Source organism: Nomia melanderi, chromosome 11 (assembly GCF_051020985.1).
Source record: "Nomia melanderi isolate GNS246 chromosome 11, iyNomMela1, whole genome shotgun sequence".
Lineage (NCBI taxonomy): Eukaryota > Metazoa > Arthropoda > Insecta > Hymenoptera > Halictidae > Nomia > Nomia melanderi.
Window position 1 is genome coordinate 8,312,516 of NC_135009.1, and position 18,088 is coordinate 8,330,603.

The 18,088-nt window shown below is 40.8% G+C and overlaps 1 protein-coding gene across 8 annotated transcripts in view; it reads right to left on the bottom strand.

Annotated features, from left to right (window-relative positions):
* Positions 1 to 16: 16 nt before the first annotated feature.
* S6KL (ribosomal protein S6 kinase like) overlaps positions 17 to 18,088 on the bottom strand; it is a 66,457-nt gene continuing 48,385 nt past the window's right edge. For 7 of the 8 annotated variants that reach the window (XM_031984872.2, XM_031984873.2, XM_031984869.2 and 4 more), the window contains exons 9-10: positions 1,114 to 1,338; positions 22 to 512 (exon numbers count right to left, since the gene is read on the bottom strand). In XM_031984872.2, coding sequence (XP_031840732.1) covers positions 393 to 512; positions 1,114 to 1,338 — 345 coding nt within the window. In that variant the 3' untranslated portion in view covers positions 22 to 392. Of the gene's footprint in view, positions 513 to 1,113; positions 1,339 to 18,088 lie in introns of all 8 variants that reach the window. The other variant, XR_004235738.2, reaches the window with a different exon arrangement.

An 18,088-nucleotide genomic window follows, 5' to 3' on the forward strand; every position in this document is an offset into this window, starting at 1 on the left:
ATAATACTTTATGATGCTCAGAATATATTTTTATCTATAATAGAATACATTTTACAGACTCACATCTTGCGACACATAAGCTGGACAGTTTGTCTTGCACACCGAAAGCCGCTGAAATTCGCTGTACACCTGATCGAAGTAAAAAAACAGTTCGAGCGGCTTAATGAAAAGTTTAGAGGCTTATCAAAATTAGAACTCTAAATCTTACGCAAAATATGAGGAATCTTCGTACAAAACTAACGGATGGCATCGGCGTTGCTCGATGTAGGCAACAAAGTTACAAACAACGTCTGGCGAACGTTTCAAAACGAATCGTTCTTTGCTTTAATTGAGATTGTTCTCGCAGCAGCTGACATATAGTTAAATGGAACGACTAGTTGCGCGGAATATCATCATCGATCGTCAGCGCGAGAAATGCTGTCGCCAAACGAAGTATCGAAACTCGAAAACTCCTTGGTTATTTTTTCCTGGTGAGTCTGGACCTTGCGTCCTAGTAGTCGAAAGGGCGAATCCTATATGAAAGGTAAGACTACTATTAGAATCAATGAAAATTTGAAATTAAGTGAAAGATGAGTATCCAATTAAAAAGGGAAATTTTTCGTGAATCAATTACGATATGTATAAACTATTTTCTCAATTACGAGTCTATATTTACTTTAAAACAGTATTAGTTAAGTATTTTATTATAAAAGAAATGAAATAGTATTGAAATTTAATAGGTCTGATATTAGTTTGATATCATTCTTACAATCACTAACAATATATGACTCACTCTACTAATCAAGACAGTTATAAAATTCACATCATTAAACTCAACTCATATACTAACTCATATACTATAAATGTTTTAAAATTCAATTAAAAATATTGCCTTCTCCTTTCTTCAATTGAACTTAATGTCAATTCCAACATTGCCTGATTAATCAGCTTCTCAATTTTTGTTTTCCTATTTAATTCTTTTTCCACTGAGAAAAGTTAAACATCTAACTTGTTCATCTATATTTCATAATCGATGATTTATAACTATGAATGTAAAAATATATGTAAAATGTCGGCACCCCACTATGAAATTACTCTATAAATTTTATAATAATGCAACAAAGAAAAAGTTACCTTTTTCGCCATGTAACTCTGTAGATCATAGCCCATGAAGAAAGCGATCCTCTGGAGACTCAGAATGGATCTCAGCCTGAGACAGGGGTCCGGTCGCAGTAACCGTTTGAGCAGGTCCTTCGCCGGCGCGGAGATCTTTTCCGCGTTCACCGGAAGTGTCCCGGCGGGTGCGTAATCGTTTCCTCTGTCCTCCGGCAAAAGTTCGCTGCTCGGTCCGGCCGGGTACTGCAACGAGTCGCGAGTGACGTAACCCATGAGAAATGGCTGGCTTCGATCGGCCCATCGATCATCGGGCCGCGTTTCGATCGCGCGAGAACGCGTGTCTCTCGACGATCGACCGGCGAGAAAAAGCGTTACGCTCCGGGAATGAGGACTGACTCTCAAGGATTCCTTACCAACGCGCTTCTTCATGCGATCCTAGGTAATTTTATAACGCCGATTAAATTATCCGACTGCCTCAATGTCGCCGGCGGCTAAACGACAATTACCGCCGGTGGTGATCGTTAATTCTATCGGATTTCCGAGAAATTTCTGTTATCGAGCGTAACAAGAGAAATGTTTATTACTTTATCGGTCGAAGCGCGCAGGTGAGTAACCTGAATCCACGAGGCTCGGGCGTGTTTTAAATCTCGGGGATTCGAAATGGCATTTATTGGCGGTTATTAACAGCTAAACAGGTGCTTTGAGATAATACTAATTAATTAATTCTTCGTTTTATGGGAGAATGTGAATCTTTGTTCGAATAATTTAGTGGTAATGCAAGAACTATGGAGTAAGCCTATGATGCCTTATAATCTGTAGACGTATCTGTATACGTTTCAACACACTGACTGCTGAAACACAATTTATTTAAATCATATACAGTTGGAACAACCTTTTTAACGGAACACTGAAAATTCAAGATTTTTTATGCAAATCCTCCTCGTAATATTTTTGCATTTCCTAGATACTATCAAATTTTTCATTAATCAATATATTATCTTACACATACGTGTCTAGATCTACATAAAAAACTATTCGTTACCCGAATTCATATGACATAGCAATCAAAGTGATAAACAATAAATAATTATTTAATACTAGTGAATCTTCATTTTCCATAACATACTTATAAAAACACTAACAATAAAATAGAAAAAAAAATCAAAGAACTCAAAAGACAACCCGTTGCCAAGGTAAACAGAAGATCTCCCCATTTAATTAGCAATGATTTAACACCAATGATTCCCCGCTTTCCATAATTTGTCCATGAAACTAACAATAAAATAGAAAAGAAATTAAGAAACTTAAAAGACAACCCGTTTTGAAGATAAATAGAAGATCACCCCATTTAATCAACAATGATTTAATACCAATGATCCTTTATTTTCCACAGCTTGTTTACAAAAAATCTAACAGTAAAGTAGAACAAAAATGAAAGAACTCAAAAGACAACCGGTTGCTAAGGGGAATAGGAGTTCTCCCCTATTAGCTGATAATGTGTTAACAACCCGCGGACGCAGGAGGGGCCAACAGGAGAGGGCTCGAAGGGCTCATCCGCGAACTCGCCACTCGGTCCCTTCACAGGTCGCGTCTCCTCGACGTATTCCATCCATAAATATTTGTTTTTACGAGTGGGAAGATCGGCGGACTAGAGAAGCTATTACCAATGTGGATTCTAGTCTGTCCTAGGTGGTCGTGCAGCCCGGCACTCGCCACTCCGGTACGCGCGCAGGTATATACCCAGGGTCAACGGCCACTCGCGACCCTCAACCTATTCGCTCGTTCGTATCCCCCGAGCGTGTGCCGCGACCTCGCGCGCGATCGTTTCTGCCGAGGCGCGGATTTCTTTGTCCTCGTCTAGCACAGCGTTCTGAAATCTTTTTACACCTGCGCACCGGCGAGACTGGGAGAAATATTCCGCGGACCAACGAAAATAGGAGAAATATTTCACTGATCAGCTGACGGCTAAGACAGAAATAAAGACAAATGTGGACATGGTCTACCACTTGATGGCCACTGAGACGGCACAGAAACTGGAAGGGTCTCTGACTATGTGCTCTGTTTATAGTTTTGATTGGTTTCGTGTAACTGTATTGAAATAGCAAATCAGTATCGGAAATGAGACGAGACAAGATGAAACCGACCACTTGAACCTTCTTTAGCCATCAAGTGGTACACGGACTATAGTATGTTGTGTACTGAACCTAAGTTTATAAAATTACAATTAGTTAATGCGACGTTTGCTACTGTTTCTTTGCCAGAAAATTTGCGTTCCACTCGCCTGGCAACAATGTAACGCTCGAATCGTGTACCCACTGTGCAACTCCGATGAAAATGCGAGACGCCACAGGGATAATGTGAGTTTCTCACTGAGTGTTTTGTTTATAGTTTTGGTTGATGTTCAACCTAATCGACGAACAGTACGCTGGTGTTGAAAATGAGATGAGGACAGATGAAAACCAATCAATTAGACCTGTGTTTCTTTTACTGGCATCCTCGTCAAAGACGCAGAATGATGGCTACAGCTTGCGCAAAGTTTTTTCGGAACCGATTGAAAAACACTTTAGCCGATTCTTCCTTCCAAACGTTGTAATTCTGCTCGAATGATATTTTCCAGTCGATCGGTTGCTATTTTTTGTTTGACTCTATAGTAAAACTTCCGTTATAGAATCTGACGAATAAAAGCGTTTAGATATGAGAAAGACAAGGGTCAGCCATCACTATTTTATTTAATACTTGAAGCAAAATGAAACAAGAGTAACACTACCTGGGTTTGTATATTTGTCAACGTAGATTGATTTCATTTTATTCTTACTTCCTTTCTTAGTCTATTTTGTAGTTCTACCGTTGAAAACATTTATTAAGTGGTTTATAAATATTTCCTTGCCACGCGTTGGATTCTTTAGAATATGGATCGTTATCTTGTTTCCTTGTTCTTGGAAGACTGATACTGGTGTTTTTTTATGTAATTTAATATTCAAGAATAATGTGTTAGCAAAAGATTGTAAGATCATCGGCCCGTAGATCACGACCGCGGAACAAACCGATTCTGGTGCAACCGTTTCATCTTCCAAATCGTTCGATCAGCTATGCAGAACAGCTGCCTAAGAAGCTGAAAAGATCGTTTATCTACGATCTCGTAATGATCGTTCTGTACCGTTATTCTCGGTCAAGGTTCCCGGCGAGATCGAATTGGAATATCTCGTTTGCCGCGACGTTCGATCATCTATTATACAGGGTGTCCCTCAGTAAAATCTGGAACCAGGAGAGTCTATCAAAAAACCAATTGAAAAGTACAGAATAACATTTTTTTTCTTACTCAGTATTTCCAAATAAATCGATTAATAAAAAATCATGTTCGAAACAGACGCAATAAATAAATAATAGGCAGATTGATTAATATTCAATAACACGTGCATCTGTCTAAAATATAAAATTTATCAATTTTTTAATACGATTTGCAAACAAATATGATTCATCTTCCTCAATTTATCTTTTTGAGTGGATTCAAGTTGTTTCGGTTTATACCAACAGTTTTAAGACACTCAGTATATCTTCCTCGTTCGTGCGAGACGTCGGAACGTCGTCGATCTCTTTCTCTGGATCGGCGCCAGTAAACAATGATTTAGGAACTCTCCGCGTCGTGATTATCGAGCGAGGCTCTCGTGGATGTTAATTGCGGCACTCTGCCTCCGAGAATAAAAGATCGGGGATCGCGATGCTAATTTATTGCCTGCGGATTTCGACGTTACGCGTTAATCAAGGCGATCGAGGATCTCCTTAACGAACCTTGTCTGCTCAGCAATTGTCTATATTTCATGAGATTAACCTTTCTCGAGCGGAGGGAATTAAATTATCGACTGAGATCGTGGTCGATTAGTTGTAATCAAGAAACTTTTCTCAAAAGCCTAGAACGGAAATTATAATTCAGAAATGATCCGTTCCACTTAACTGAAATCCGTATAATCGGAAGAGTCACACGGACATTGCTGATATAAACATTTTGAAACTCGTGCAGCAAATTCTAAATAACTTGCGGAGAAAATGGAAACCTCCAGTGCTCTCGTTGTTCAATTACTTATTCCATAATCATCGTATAATTACGCTGAATGGTTTATCAATCTTATCATACTAGCAGGCAAACAATAAAAAAAAAACATCGATCGAATGGTTTTGAAACTTCCCACGTGCTTCGAATATTCAATTCAAATCCTCGTACGTCGAAGATCATCCGCTGTCGAACGACTACTAGCTAATAAAAATATTTGAAATACTACAAAAAATCATGAAATGATGAATAAATCTTTTGATCCATGAAAAATGAAGAAAAATGTCGAAGCGAAGGGAGAAAAGCCGGCGCCGACTGCCATGCAAATAAAGAAAATTCACGACGGTGATCGCCGTTTCCGCGAAGCCTGTCGTCACGGCCACTTCACTCTTCATCTTCGACGGCGTCTCGAGACGGGAAAAATCCTGGCCGTTGAACCCGCGGACGCCGTTTACTCAAAACGGGGAATTTTTCCGTGTCCGGTTGGCCACGAAAACGCGAATAAGAAAAAGATGGCCGGCCGCGTCTAACGCGCGAGCCGCGGCAACACGTGAATCCTTCACGGCTAGGCCAGCTAATTGCTGAGCAAACCGAAGCACCGGATGAATTCGACGTCGCTGTTGCGTTCGTTAGCACCGTGCTCTCGTGTCTCTTGCACTTTTGCTTGGATTTGTTCAACTGAAGTCTGTTGAACATGTATTACGACGTAAATGGCTGAGATGCATCGATTGTAACAGTCGTTCAACCCATAAGTATAAAACCAAACGATTATAATTATTTTTCAGTAATTCGTAATGTTCGTAACTATAATTTAAGACTGATTCATTAAAAAGTAGTTGTTGATGAGAAATTCGAAATATTTCTGAGAGCACTGTATTGTATCATAAGCTTCGCTTAGGATATGGAAACCTGTCTCACAATGGAGACTTCAATGCGTGGTGTGTCTTCAGTGATCCACTGCGCTCGACTCTTGAACAACTGAACGAATATTGTCATACTGCAGTGATTGTAATAAATAAACGATGTAAAAAATTATTAATCCACTGCACTATAATTGTTTTCCTAGTTCGTTCATAGTCTTGAATTTAAATTTTCTGATATCTCATGTTGGATGTGAAGGAATTGCTCGCAATCATTTAAAATTTAGACTTTCATTAATATTTCAATAGTGGAAGGTGTTAAATATAAGACTTTTACACATGTTTTGAATAAAACAATTTCCTACTAATTTATTTACTAACTGCATAGAATGCCACATCAGAAGTGACCCAAGAATTTTAAAAAAGAAACAGTACCTCCACGCTAAATATAACCTCACAATACAAAGGATGAACGCATTTGCATCCGCGCTCTAATTCTTCCACCAATCCCATATCACAAGGAACAGAACATCTACGACCAATTACACACAGACATTTAATTCACCGAGTTATTTATAACTTACCCTGCTTCAACTATTAGCTATTCCCCTTCATCACTAATTATAGAACTCCAAAACGCAAAGTATACCACATATTCATGAAACTCGAAACAATACAAGTCGCAGCCCGCAAATTATTCTGCGCTCGATCATACGGGGCAGGCTTTTGTTGCGGTTTTATCCGCTTTGGAATGCAAACGGGTTAAGATACCGATCGCCACTTTTTATTTACTTAATATAAATAGAAAACAAGAGTATTGCGGTCACGAGTGGTTCAACAGCCGACGAAACAATGGTGAGAAACGCGTTCCAGCGCGCGGAGGAAACGCGCGATTTCTGGACTCCGAGAGCGCGAAACTATGACGCCGTTTCCTGCGCGGACGCCAGTCAAGTTCGTCGGTTGCCATATACGCGCCTCCTCCCCGACAACGTTTCCCGGGGTCTCGCGTGAAACAGTGGTGTCCTTTACGGAGCACCGGCCATTTTCCACGCGGCTGCTCTCGCAACGAGTAAACTGTGGCGAACGCTCAGCCATTTTCGCAGACCTACGCTGATTTCCCGTGAGAATTTTCGCGACTGCGAAACGCTTGGAAACTGCGAGGGGCGAACGCGATTACGAAACGCTTCCCGCTGATACGGAATGTTCCCTCTTTTGTCTTTCCTGCAATTATAGGGCTGGAGAATGTTGTCTCGGAATCTGTCGAGTGATAACGCAGAAGGGTTCCGACTTAAAGGTCAGGGAATGAATGTTTTCGAAGTTGTACACGATTATTGTTGTTGTTAATGATTGTGTAGGAGATAACGTGGGGAAGCGTTTCCACTAGAGCAAGAATGATTAGCAGTAATCGTATCGGTGTATACATATTCCTGCAGTAACCAGTTAAATAACTGGCTACAGAATAAAGACGCACAAGTTCGATGAGAAATTTTTCTTAGTGGAAATAGAAACAAGGGGAAAGAGACAAATTGTAAAACTGATTAATCGGGCAATATAGGAACTGATACGAAGTTAAATAAACGAAAGAAAACGCATTTTAAATGAAATTTTGAAACCATTTGACCGGTTCGAAGTTAGTATTAAGTATTTTTTAAACTGTTCGATAAATATGTGTTAGATTTGCGGATCTTCGTGTACTTTATGTTTATAACTGTGTAAAATAAAGTACTCTTAAATCAAGAGAGATTAATGTTTTCACTTTATTCTTACTGCAAGGAACTTTTTAGCCTAGTTATACTGATTCTTATAGAATAATTTATAAAAATAGAATTTGTGTAAGGTATAAATGGTTGTAGCGTGTATTCGGAATTTCACGGTGGAATTTCGTCGAATGGAAAAGTCTACTCGTATACTTGTATTTCAATGAAAGTTTGGCTTTGAAGAAGGGTGGATAGCGACAGCCGCAATGAAATCTAAATTGATAAACGTCGATTTGCGGCATTGGCCATTTTGCGATGCGTAACGATGCATCGAATCCGCGACGAGCGGATGTCACGGAACGAAGAGGAAACCCGAAGATAGACTGAGCGCGTGTCGTATGCCTGCAATCGTGATGGTGCCGTATTTTCGCGTGCGTGTTGTTCTCCTCATTTATTTCCATTACCATTAGCCATCAGCCGGCTGCTGGTGGATGTTCGGCGCGCAAGAAGGACGTCAAAGAGACAATGCTATCCGACAACGAATCTTCTTCATCTAAAATTAACCAAAATCGCTGCGTGTTTTCCACAATATTAAGTAAATTATTAAATTTCTAGTATTTTGGTAGACAACTTATGAATAAATAAATTATCATTTTATAAGGATATTTATACTCTCTTCTAAACAATTAGAAAAGCTTAATACATTGTTGCTTTTCTTCCATATTTCTAGATAAACATGTTGTATATAGTTTTATAAAACAATCCAGATCCTTTCTCTTGATTCAATGAAAAAGCAATGTCTTGAGTTCCTGTAGTAATTTAATTTAAACTTTTTGCCATTCGTAAGCTATATAAAAGTATTTCGACTTTAATTAAATAATTAAAAACTGTTATAGCGGTGCCACGATGAGGAAATAAAAGGTTTCTTTATGAAACGAATCGTAAACGGAACGTTCAAGTTCGCGAAAGAACTAAAGGATTACGAGGACCAGAATGTGCATCCTTCAAGCCCACAATCACGCCTAATTCCCGTGTGTAAAAGGAATAATGGAAATACGGATCTTTTAGTTGATTTAATCGGTAATCACTTCGCGAAAAGGTCTCAAGATATTCCAATCCGTGATAGAACTTCTTCGCAAATGAATATTGCAAAACCGGTTTGGTCAAATGATGTCAAGAACACGCACAATTGCATCCCGCGATTGGTTTTAAAAAAACCTTAATTACAAGACTCAGATGAGAACCTAACCCAGACCCGCTGTTAATTTGTGTAATTTAGCGGCCGAAATGATATAGGATCGGTGTACATTAAAACCGTCAATGTTCACATTAAATTTGATTTAAACCAATTAAATTAACTGTCAGCAAAGGTGATCGTTTTATTAGTAAAAACTTTTGTCGTCGGTACAATAAATTCTTCCCTTAAAATTTGGACTTGAGAAGATTTGTTCTATTTAAAAAAGAATAGAATGCAATGACGGCCAATCGCGTAGATCAGTTTTGATGAAATGATCACGGGAAGAATGATCACGGATGAAATGGTCAAGGGAACAAGAAAATTTGCGAATCGGAAGCTAGAACAGGTTAAAGTCCAGCACGAAATACGATCAACATTACGGTGCAAACTCGTTTCTAACATCTAGAAGTGCAACGACCAGACTTCAATTCCCGATGCCACGATAACGACGTTCCCACGACAGAAACCTGTAATCACGTGTCCATCATCAGCATCGGTGTCAGAGTCCTCGCGACAGCTACTTCTGAGAGGCTCATAACTGGTTCATCTCGATTTAGATGAAACTTAGCATTCGCGTAGACGTTCATTAATCATACAAAAGTATATTATATCATCTCATATTCATCTGCTGCGGCGTGATAGATCGATCATTGAACTTTTTATAAATCATTTATGACTCATGCTCAAGGTCTCTAATAACGTTCCTATAATTGCACATAAAATCATTGCTAACTAAGTTATCTTTTTCTAACAAAAAGTGAATAATACGAATAAATGACGTACTTACATGTGCATCGTAATGAACACAACTGAAATTAATGAATTAAATGAGATTTAATGAGAAATTTTATTAGCGATAAAGAAACCTCTGCTTAGTCATGAAAAAAAATCGTATAAAGAGTTAGTAATAAGAAGAATATGAACGAAGCGTGATTTTAGCAAGAAGTTTTACTAAGAAGACCTATAAAAAAACTTGGACAGTAACTTAACACATTGTTTGCCAAGTATTGAATGTCTTTGTTAAACTATTAACATTTGACTGAAATTCCAATGATTAAATTGTAACAGAAAAGCTATTAATATAACAACTTGAACATAAATTATCGAACATAAATAATAAGTAAATAATTCTGTAATCACAAATTTACACAATTTTATACTACAACAATTATTTAAACCGACGCATAAACAAACTCTAGCATACTCATGGCCGGTTAACAATATGTTAAAGTATTGTTTCCAGGCTTAGCACTAGTTTTACCGAGCACTGAAATTTTTCAAAATTCCTTTATAGAAACTATTGTATAAACGTCTACCCATTAAGATTTTATTCGATTCATATTTCAGCTTCTTTAATAATTTCTCAAACAAACACCTGCACCTTTTCAGTAACTGCAAAGGAAAAACCAGGAATGGATAATTTTGACGCATCTGGCAGTTCTATTATTAAGAGGATAAACTTAATACTGTCCTTGGCGAGCAAGAATTCGTTTAAACACCGAGCGGTTCTTGTGCGCGAAGGCAGGGGAGACAAAGAGCTGCAGGCAAGGGTGCAAACATCGGGATGAAGAACAAAAAAATGAGGAACGGAAACGGGCTGGCCAGCGAGAGGGGGAAGCACAGAAAGAGGAAGAAGGACCGGTCGGGTAGTTAGCACACGGCGGACATTAACTTCCCATTAACCGGCGGCCATTAAAGGAGCAAGGAGAAGCCTGCTGCGCTGGCGCCAGGAGTAATCTGCATCGGACACTAGGCGCCCCGTGCTGCAATCCGCGTGCAAACTCCACCAAGGGCTATTTATAAACCTTGCTCCGCTGCTGTAGGCGGAATTCGCGCGATTATACCCGCAATAAAATCCCCTTTCAGCAGTGGACGCGATAAAGGGTGCGGGTTGCTCCCCCTTCGATTCCTTCTTGGTACACAGAACTCCATTAGTTATTGTTTCATTGAGGGATACAAGAATTGACAAAGAGAACATCCCTAAGACAATGGAAACCCCTGTCCTTTTGAATTCAATCTGTTCAGGGTCAACTCGCAGATCTATTTCAGCAAACTCAAAAATTTTCACCGTTAACCCCTTAAGTTAGCACTTCCTTGGTAACAAAAGGAATATCGGTAACTCCACGTTTCGTCTAAAGATCAAACGTAGGTTTCGACTGAAAATAAAAATACAAAACATTCGTATCTAGTAAGTCCAATATAAAATCGTGACTACAAACAGCATCCCAATCACTTAAGAAGTCTCTAAGTGTTCCAGAAAACAAAGGCACCGGCAGAGCCAAGAATAATTCAAGGGTTCGAACTTGCCCAGAAGCATCCTCCCAATACAAACATCGTCATCCTTCTATCCCCTCGCAGCAGAAAGACGAAGCGTCTAGCCAAGTGTCAGCGAAAGAAGCGCGGCTCGAATAATTGCATAATTCGCGTCGGGGGAAAGAAAAGAAAAAGAAACGCGGAGACAGTCCCGCGAGATGCGTTTGCCGCGTATACCAGTCCGGTGGGAGCGACTCGGAGTATTCCTCTTCTCCTAGGCACCCGTCCGCTATTTATAGAACCTAAATATTAGCTAAGGCTTAGCTGTGTTGGTGGACTGGTATTCGTTACCATTTCTTCTAGTCGGTGCCATGCTGGCCGGGTGCGCCTATCCTCGTCCGTTCTCACCGTAATTGCCCGGGCAGTTCCCGCGGGTAGGTTCTCTTCGGCTACAAAGTGGTCCCGAGCGCCGGCGGCCACTATTTATAGATCTTAGATCGTTATCCGCGGGTACACGCGAGTCCTGGTATCGCCGACGCGAATGTTGGCCACCAACGAGCCGAGGGGGGATTATCGCGGCTATCCGCGAGTTGATTGCCACCCGCCTCCCCCTCACCGCTCTCCCCTTGACTTATCGATTTTCATCGAAATTACTGTCCTCGACGGCCTCGAGCCGAAAGGATGCACCTTGCCTCCCCGGCTTTCCTCGGAGGAGGAGGACGCCGTCAGCCGAGCCGCGATTAGGGACTCCGCGGACGCTTCGCTGAAGGTTAACCGAGCCTCCTACGGCGTACGCGACGATCCTCGCGATCGTTGCCACTGACAAAGACTGTTTAATTTTCCATATCTCTGGCGATGATCGGAGGATCCTGATTTTTTTTCTTTTCTCTGTTTGATTGACGAGTGAAGGATACATTGGGTGGAGGTTGCTGGAGTTAGAGGATAGGAGATCCTGTGTTTGGTTTTAATTAGATTTTCATAGCGTTGGGTTCTTCGATTTGTATTAGATACTTTATGACGATTAAAAGATAACGGATAAAGAAATGACGACTTCTGAGAATATTTTACCTTGAATCAGGACTGTTCATTGTTTCACTGGAACCCATATTTCATTGCTCAATCGTTAGCATGTAGCATATCGTAAAGCAACTCGCGATTTTTAATTTCTTCGCGATCGTTTCCATCGATATGTATTCTTAAAAGCTCAGTTACCTCTACTTCTTCGATAACAGAACGAATTAACATGTTTGTTCACTAGAAACGTAGAGATTCTTCATCGCCTACCTCTCTATTTGCATCCAAAAGGTGCCGAGCGAAGAGCACGTAGAGAGGCAAAGTGAAAATAAAAAGTTAAAAGGAGGCAAGAAAAACAGCGAGTAGGCAGAATTCGAATAATCTGATCGAGCAAGTGGGAAATGGAGGTGAACTTAGAATCCCGTAGCCAGGACGGCGAGGCCAGGTATCATCGCGTTCGCCAGGGAAACGAGGCGTGCATCGTGGCCGGCGTTACAATCGCGCGAACCAGCACGCACGCGGCCCCGGGACTCACGTAGGCCCCCTCGAGTAATGCCCAAGATCTATAAATAGACCCGTCGGAGGGTGCAGGAGGCATCTCGAAAGGGGAGGTGCACGCGCTGCACGCGAGGTGTCTTTTCCTCCCGAGACCGGCCGGTGTAAAAAGAGAGGAAAGGATCGACTGGTTCAGCTCGGATGCCTTCGCCGCGCGGCATAGGCGCCAGAACATTGTAAACCTGGAATCAGCCGCGGTTTTTTGGTCGCGCGCGCGCAAGGAGACATGCTCAGCCAACCGCGAGCCGATCAACGGACAACTTCATTTCCTACGTAATCACGGAATAAACGAAGCCCCCGTTTGTTCGGGAACGACGGGGTAGTTTAGCGATCGTTTTTAGATGATGAAAATAGGAAAATCGTTTCTCATTGAAGAAGAAACTGCATCGAAACGATTTTCTTGTGTATAGTTTGGCTTCTCTTTGTTTGGTTCAGGAGAATGTTTTAGTTGATGGTTGGACTTGGAGTTTGAAGACCCTTTGTGGAGTTGATTTCAATGGATTTTAAATGTCAGCATTTCTTTAAAGGAACTTGATGAAATATTGAAGATATCACAGTTATCTATATAACTTTCAATTATAAATTTAATATTTAACAAATTTTTTATTGCAATGATAGCGAATATATTAGCTGTCAAAATTTGTTTTTGTTAGAAATGAAACCCTTCTCGCTTTCGCGTGACAGTCTACGCGGAGTTATGGGCTAATCGAATAGAATAATGCAACAATGAATAAGACACAGTGGTCCTCTTAAGCAACAACACGAATCGTAAACTTTTTAACGCCGGAAGTACTGAACAGTGAAACAATTGTTTCTAATTTCCACTATTAACCCCTTGCACTATGAGGTCATTTCTAGAGTGACACTATTTATGACATTGTGAACAATCGCTTTCCTGATAGAAATCCAAACTTCAAATAACTGCAAGCAATTTCTTTGTAACATATCAAATTCGGAAACAACTAGGTAAATAATTGTAGTAAAAATGTTAAAGCAACGGATTCTCATCGCAAAAACCAATTATACACCAAGTCTGTATCCAGTACTTATCCAAAAAGACAAATTACAAACGAATGAAATAAAAAATATACTAGTAAATCAAAGATCAAAACTTGCATTAGTTTCAAACTCGAAAAAGTCCAATTACAAATGAATAAAATAAAAAACAGACTTGTAAATGAAAGATTGAAACTTGTGTTAGTTTCAAACTAAGAACTCAAAACGAGTTGACAAGACGACAAATATTTTTTCCAAATCCATAATGAAAACCTAAAAAAAAGTCTCAACTCTAAAGTATCATTTTTAACAATTCTTATCTCGAATGGCTTGAAAAAAAAGAAATTGACGCGTCGAAACGCGACCTCCGGTGTTACGCCAATGCATGGGAGCCCCTCTTCCGATGCAGGTAGGCTAGCTTCTGTTCGCTCGGCCTCCAAAAAGGAAGTAGCGTAACGAGATGGCGTTCCCGGCATCGCGCCGAGATGCACCGGCCGCGGTGCATCTTTGATGCGCTCCGGTATCCCTGGATTGGTAACCGCGGCCGATTTTTGTCCGCAAAAGGGGGACATGGAAAGGAAAAAGGGCGGGCTGGGGAAGGGGGATGAAGACAGGACAGATCTGGTTTGCCTTGCGAAGGTTTTCTTACGTCCTGCGACGGGTGCGCTGATCCTGGACCTGCGGCTACCCTCGCGACGCTCGTCCTGTCAGCGGCGCTGTCATTCTACTTGAAGCAGAGCGCACACGGGAACACGTCTTTGGCGATCGCGGGACGCATGAATATAATGGAGTAATAAATAGATCGTTCATCAGGTTTCATGCGTCACGTTATATAAAATTAAATGGGAACTCTAATAAAATAAGATTTAAGGAAATTATGTAGACACGCGCAATCGTTTACTCCTGATTTACTGGAACCTTTGTCGCAAAGGAAATGGGATTTCGTTCGATCTTGGTTGATTTGACGAATTTAATGAGAAAGTTGTGGGAAACTTGGTAAACTGAAATTTAATGGAATTATGTAGATACTTGTAGTTGTTTACTTGTGACTTACTGAGACCTTTGTCGCGAAGGAAATGGAATTTCGATTGATCTTGGTTTCAAATTTTACTAAAGAAACGTGAATTTGATAAAGATAAAAATGATTCTCTGATTGTGTTATGAAAAGTAAAGTATTAGTTTATAATTCGAATCATTGTGTTCAATCGATGAGAGGAAACGCGAATGCATTTTGTTCAGCAGTTCAACTTTAGTTACTTTCTTGAGACACTTATTCAGAATTCAATTATTCTTGGCGCTGCCTACAGGTATGCAAGAGTAATTAGACTATTACATTTCAGTTTCGTTCGCCCCGCCGTTTAAAGCAAATAGTTTGCGACCGCTTGCTTCTTCAATTTTTATGTATGCTCGGCTTAAGAAGCTTCGGGATAAACAGATCGTTTAACTACCTCAAGGCTGGACGTTTATTTACACTGTTAGGTATCATGGTTTGCCGACTAGGTGGTGCACCAGGTGAACAAGAGCAAGAGTTTGCCTGCCGGCGACCGTTTAATAGCCTTTTAAAAATCAGCGAAGATAACCGAAATATTCTAACTTCATACTTTAAATTATCTAGTTTAAACAGATACGTAAAACTTCAACGTAAAAGTTCCATATCAGCTTCCTCTGCCTCCTACTAATAATTCCTAAATAATACGGCCCGAATTACACCAATAATTATATCATAGTATCATATTATTACTCGATATTATAACATCGTAACACAATAAGGCAACAATATGATAAACGCAACAACAATATATGCCCAACAGAAATCGTAACGCCGATACGTCCCTACCAATACACTCGTCCCCGTGATAACGGCCAAGTAAATGGGGAGCACATACGCGCTAATGATGCAAATGGGTTAACCAAGGCATGCCCGGGCCGAAAGTGAGACATCACTCCGACGCAGTCTCCTTGTAAACCGACCGCGAATTGCTCTGCATCCGCTGAAGGCTTCGACTCTTCAATACGAACAGCACGGCGGCATTAATCCCCGCGTATCGCGTATCGCGTATCCCGAAGATCGTCCCGCGGCTCTCCCTCTCTTTCTACAGAGAGAGGGAACATAATCGGGTCCCGCCGCCATAAATCGTGTCGTAAAACTCGGCGAAACGAAGTGGAGGATAAAAGACGCTGCCCCGTCGAGCACATTGTTCTCCAAGAACGTACCGCGGGCGCCGGGTAATCGCGGGCCGCAATTTTTCCGCGGGCTTGCCTCCTGCAGAGCCCCGAGAACCGTGATTAAGGCAAGACCGAATCCGGTTTACCTTGCGAAGGTTTTCTTACGTTCCGGAGAAGACGCTACACCCCTCGGCTCGACGAGGAGTATAGCCGTTCGGTTTTTGCACGGGACGCGAGGACGTCCGTGTCGGACGAATTTAAAAATTTAAGAAACTGTGCCGTAGAGTCGCGCTATAGTCTTCTCCAGCAGTAAAATGTAAAACGAGGCAGTAAAATGTAAACAACAATGTGTGATAGGTAATTTGGGCTTTGTTAGGCAACAAGGGAACTCGTTAATGATATACTCTTAGATCTAACGTACACTTGTGCTAAGTTTAATCGTAATCGGTATATATCTGGGGTTCAGTAATTATTGATTTTCAGTCTTCTTATTTTATTGCTTTATTGTTTTTAGTTTTCTCGCTCTGCTTACTATTTTTACCTTTCCTAAAGAGGAAGCGAGGTATGTTATGATCATGATTGTTTCTCAAATTTCAATCTGTTTTCCAATTATTGTATAATTAGTGTAAAATTATTGGAAAATGTTTTGGCTGTTTGCCATAATAGATGTTCATGCCATTATAGCATATTTTATTTTATGAACGTTATTTTACATGTAGAAATGTAATTTACATCAAATTTTGCAGAATCAAATAAGATATTGTAAATTTCATAAGATTCTAGTAATATTCAGGAACAGTCCATTTCGACGCGTGTCTGCCAGTCCTCTTCCCGTAGATGCGCGCGAATCAATTCCGAATGTTTCGAGTAAGGAGTGACTATTAAAGGATAACAGGATCACTGGGGACACGCCAGGATCGTAAGGATAGTATACAATGGCAATAAAGCGTTCCATCCTTCCTTGTACTCTGTAAGGACACCCCTCGGTGAGTTTAATGGCGGAAACATGGTGGAATAACGATTGCGAACGTGATACCATAATGGTCTCTTCGGTACACGTTACACAGAGACAGATCGTAATCCCATTATCGCAAGATGTGTGATATAAATAATCTCTCTCGGGAATATCCACAACGCGGTTTCCATTCAATTGGGATTATTTAAATCAACCGAGCCAAATCGATGAATACTCGCGAACGTACTAATCGTTATAATTCAAGATCATTTATTATTGTATCTTTACGTACGTCCTCCTCGTGCTTCTTTCTTTCTCTTCTGGCCTCTTGTAATAAGTTCGTAGTATATAATTAACCTCGAAACATAATAATTACTATTTATATTAGAATAAATATTAGAATTATTATATATCAAACAAAAACATTCCATAATGGACACACTATCGAAGAAAATCACAAAGAATAGTTCACAGATCACTTTGAATTCTGAAAAATTTCGAGATACATCGGGAAGGCTTATTTTTATAAATTCGTACAATCTACATAATGAGAACAACCAAATGAAACATGTACTCCCCGTTACGAGTCTCGTTATCAAAACAGCAATACAAAAACCGCTCGAAAATCTGAGTAAAAGTCGTTGACTTCATCCTGAACGTTGCAGACGCGTAAAATCCGTAGGAAGGCAGGAACGTTCTCAACGTACACGATTATTAGCGCCGCAGGACCTTATCGTCGCAGCAATCCGTTTCGAGTCCCATTCGATTAAAACTATCGTGGATCGGGATCTAAGATCTACATGCCCGGGGTCCGGTGCCGCGGAGCGGACGCTTAATCTTGCATAGAGGATCTCATGACGGAGCGTGCAGCATCGTATTTTTCGTGGGCCGGACAGCAACCCGGGGCCCTAGTCGGTATATATCACGGGGCCACCGGACAGCTAGAAGTTATTGCTGGTTTTAGAGTTGGTCGCGGACCATTCCGGGCCCGAAAAACTCGTTAATCGCGGCGCAACTTTTATATCATAGTAAAACGAAAAAGTGGCACTGAAAAACAGGAAACTTTGCTGAATGGCTGGGAACCTGTTCCTGCGCCTGGATGCACCTAACATGGCTGGAGAACTTTTTTGTACGACCGCGTGCTCAATAATCCCGGGCGAATCGTTTTCAGAAGTTTAAGCTGACGCATCGATCACCGAGCCACGCTGCGTT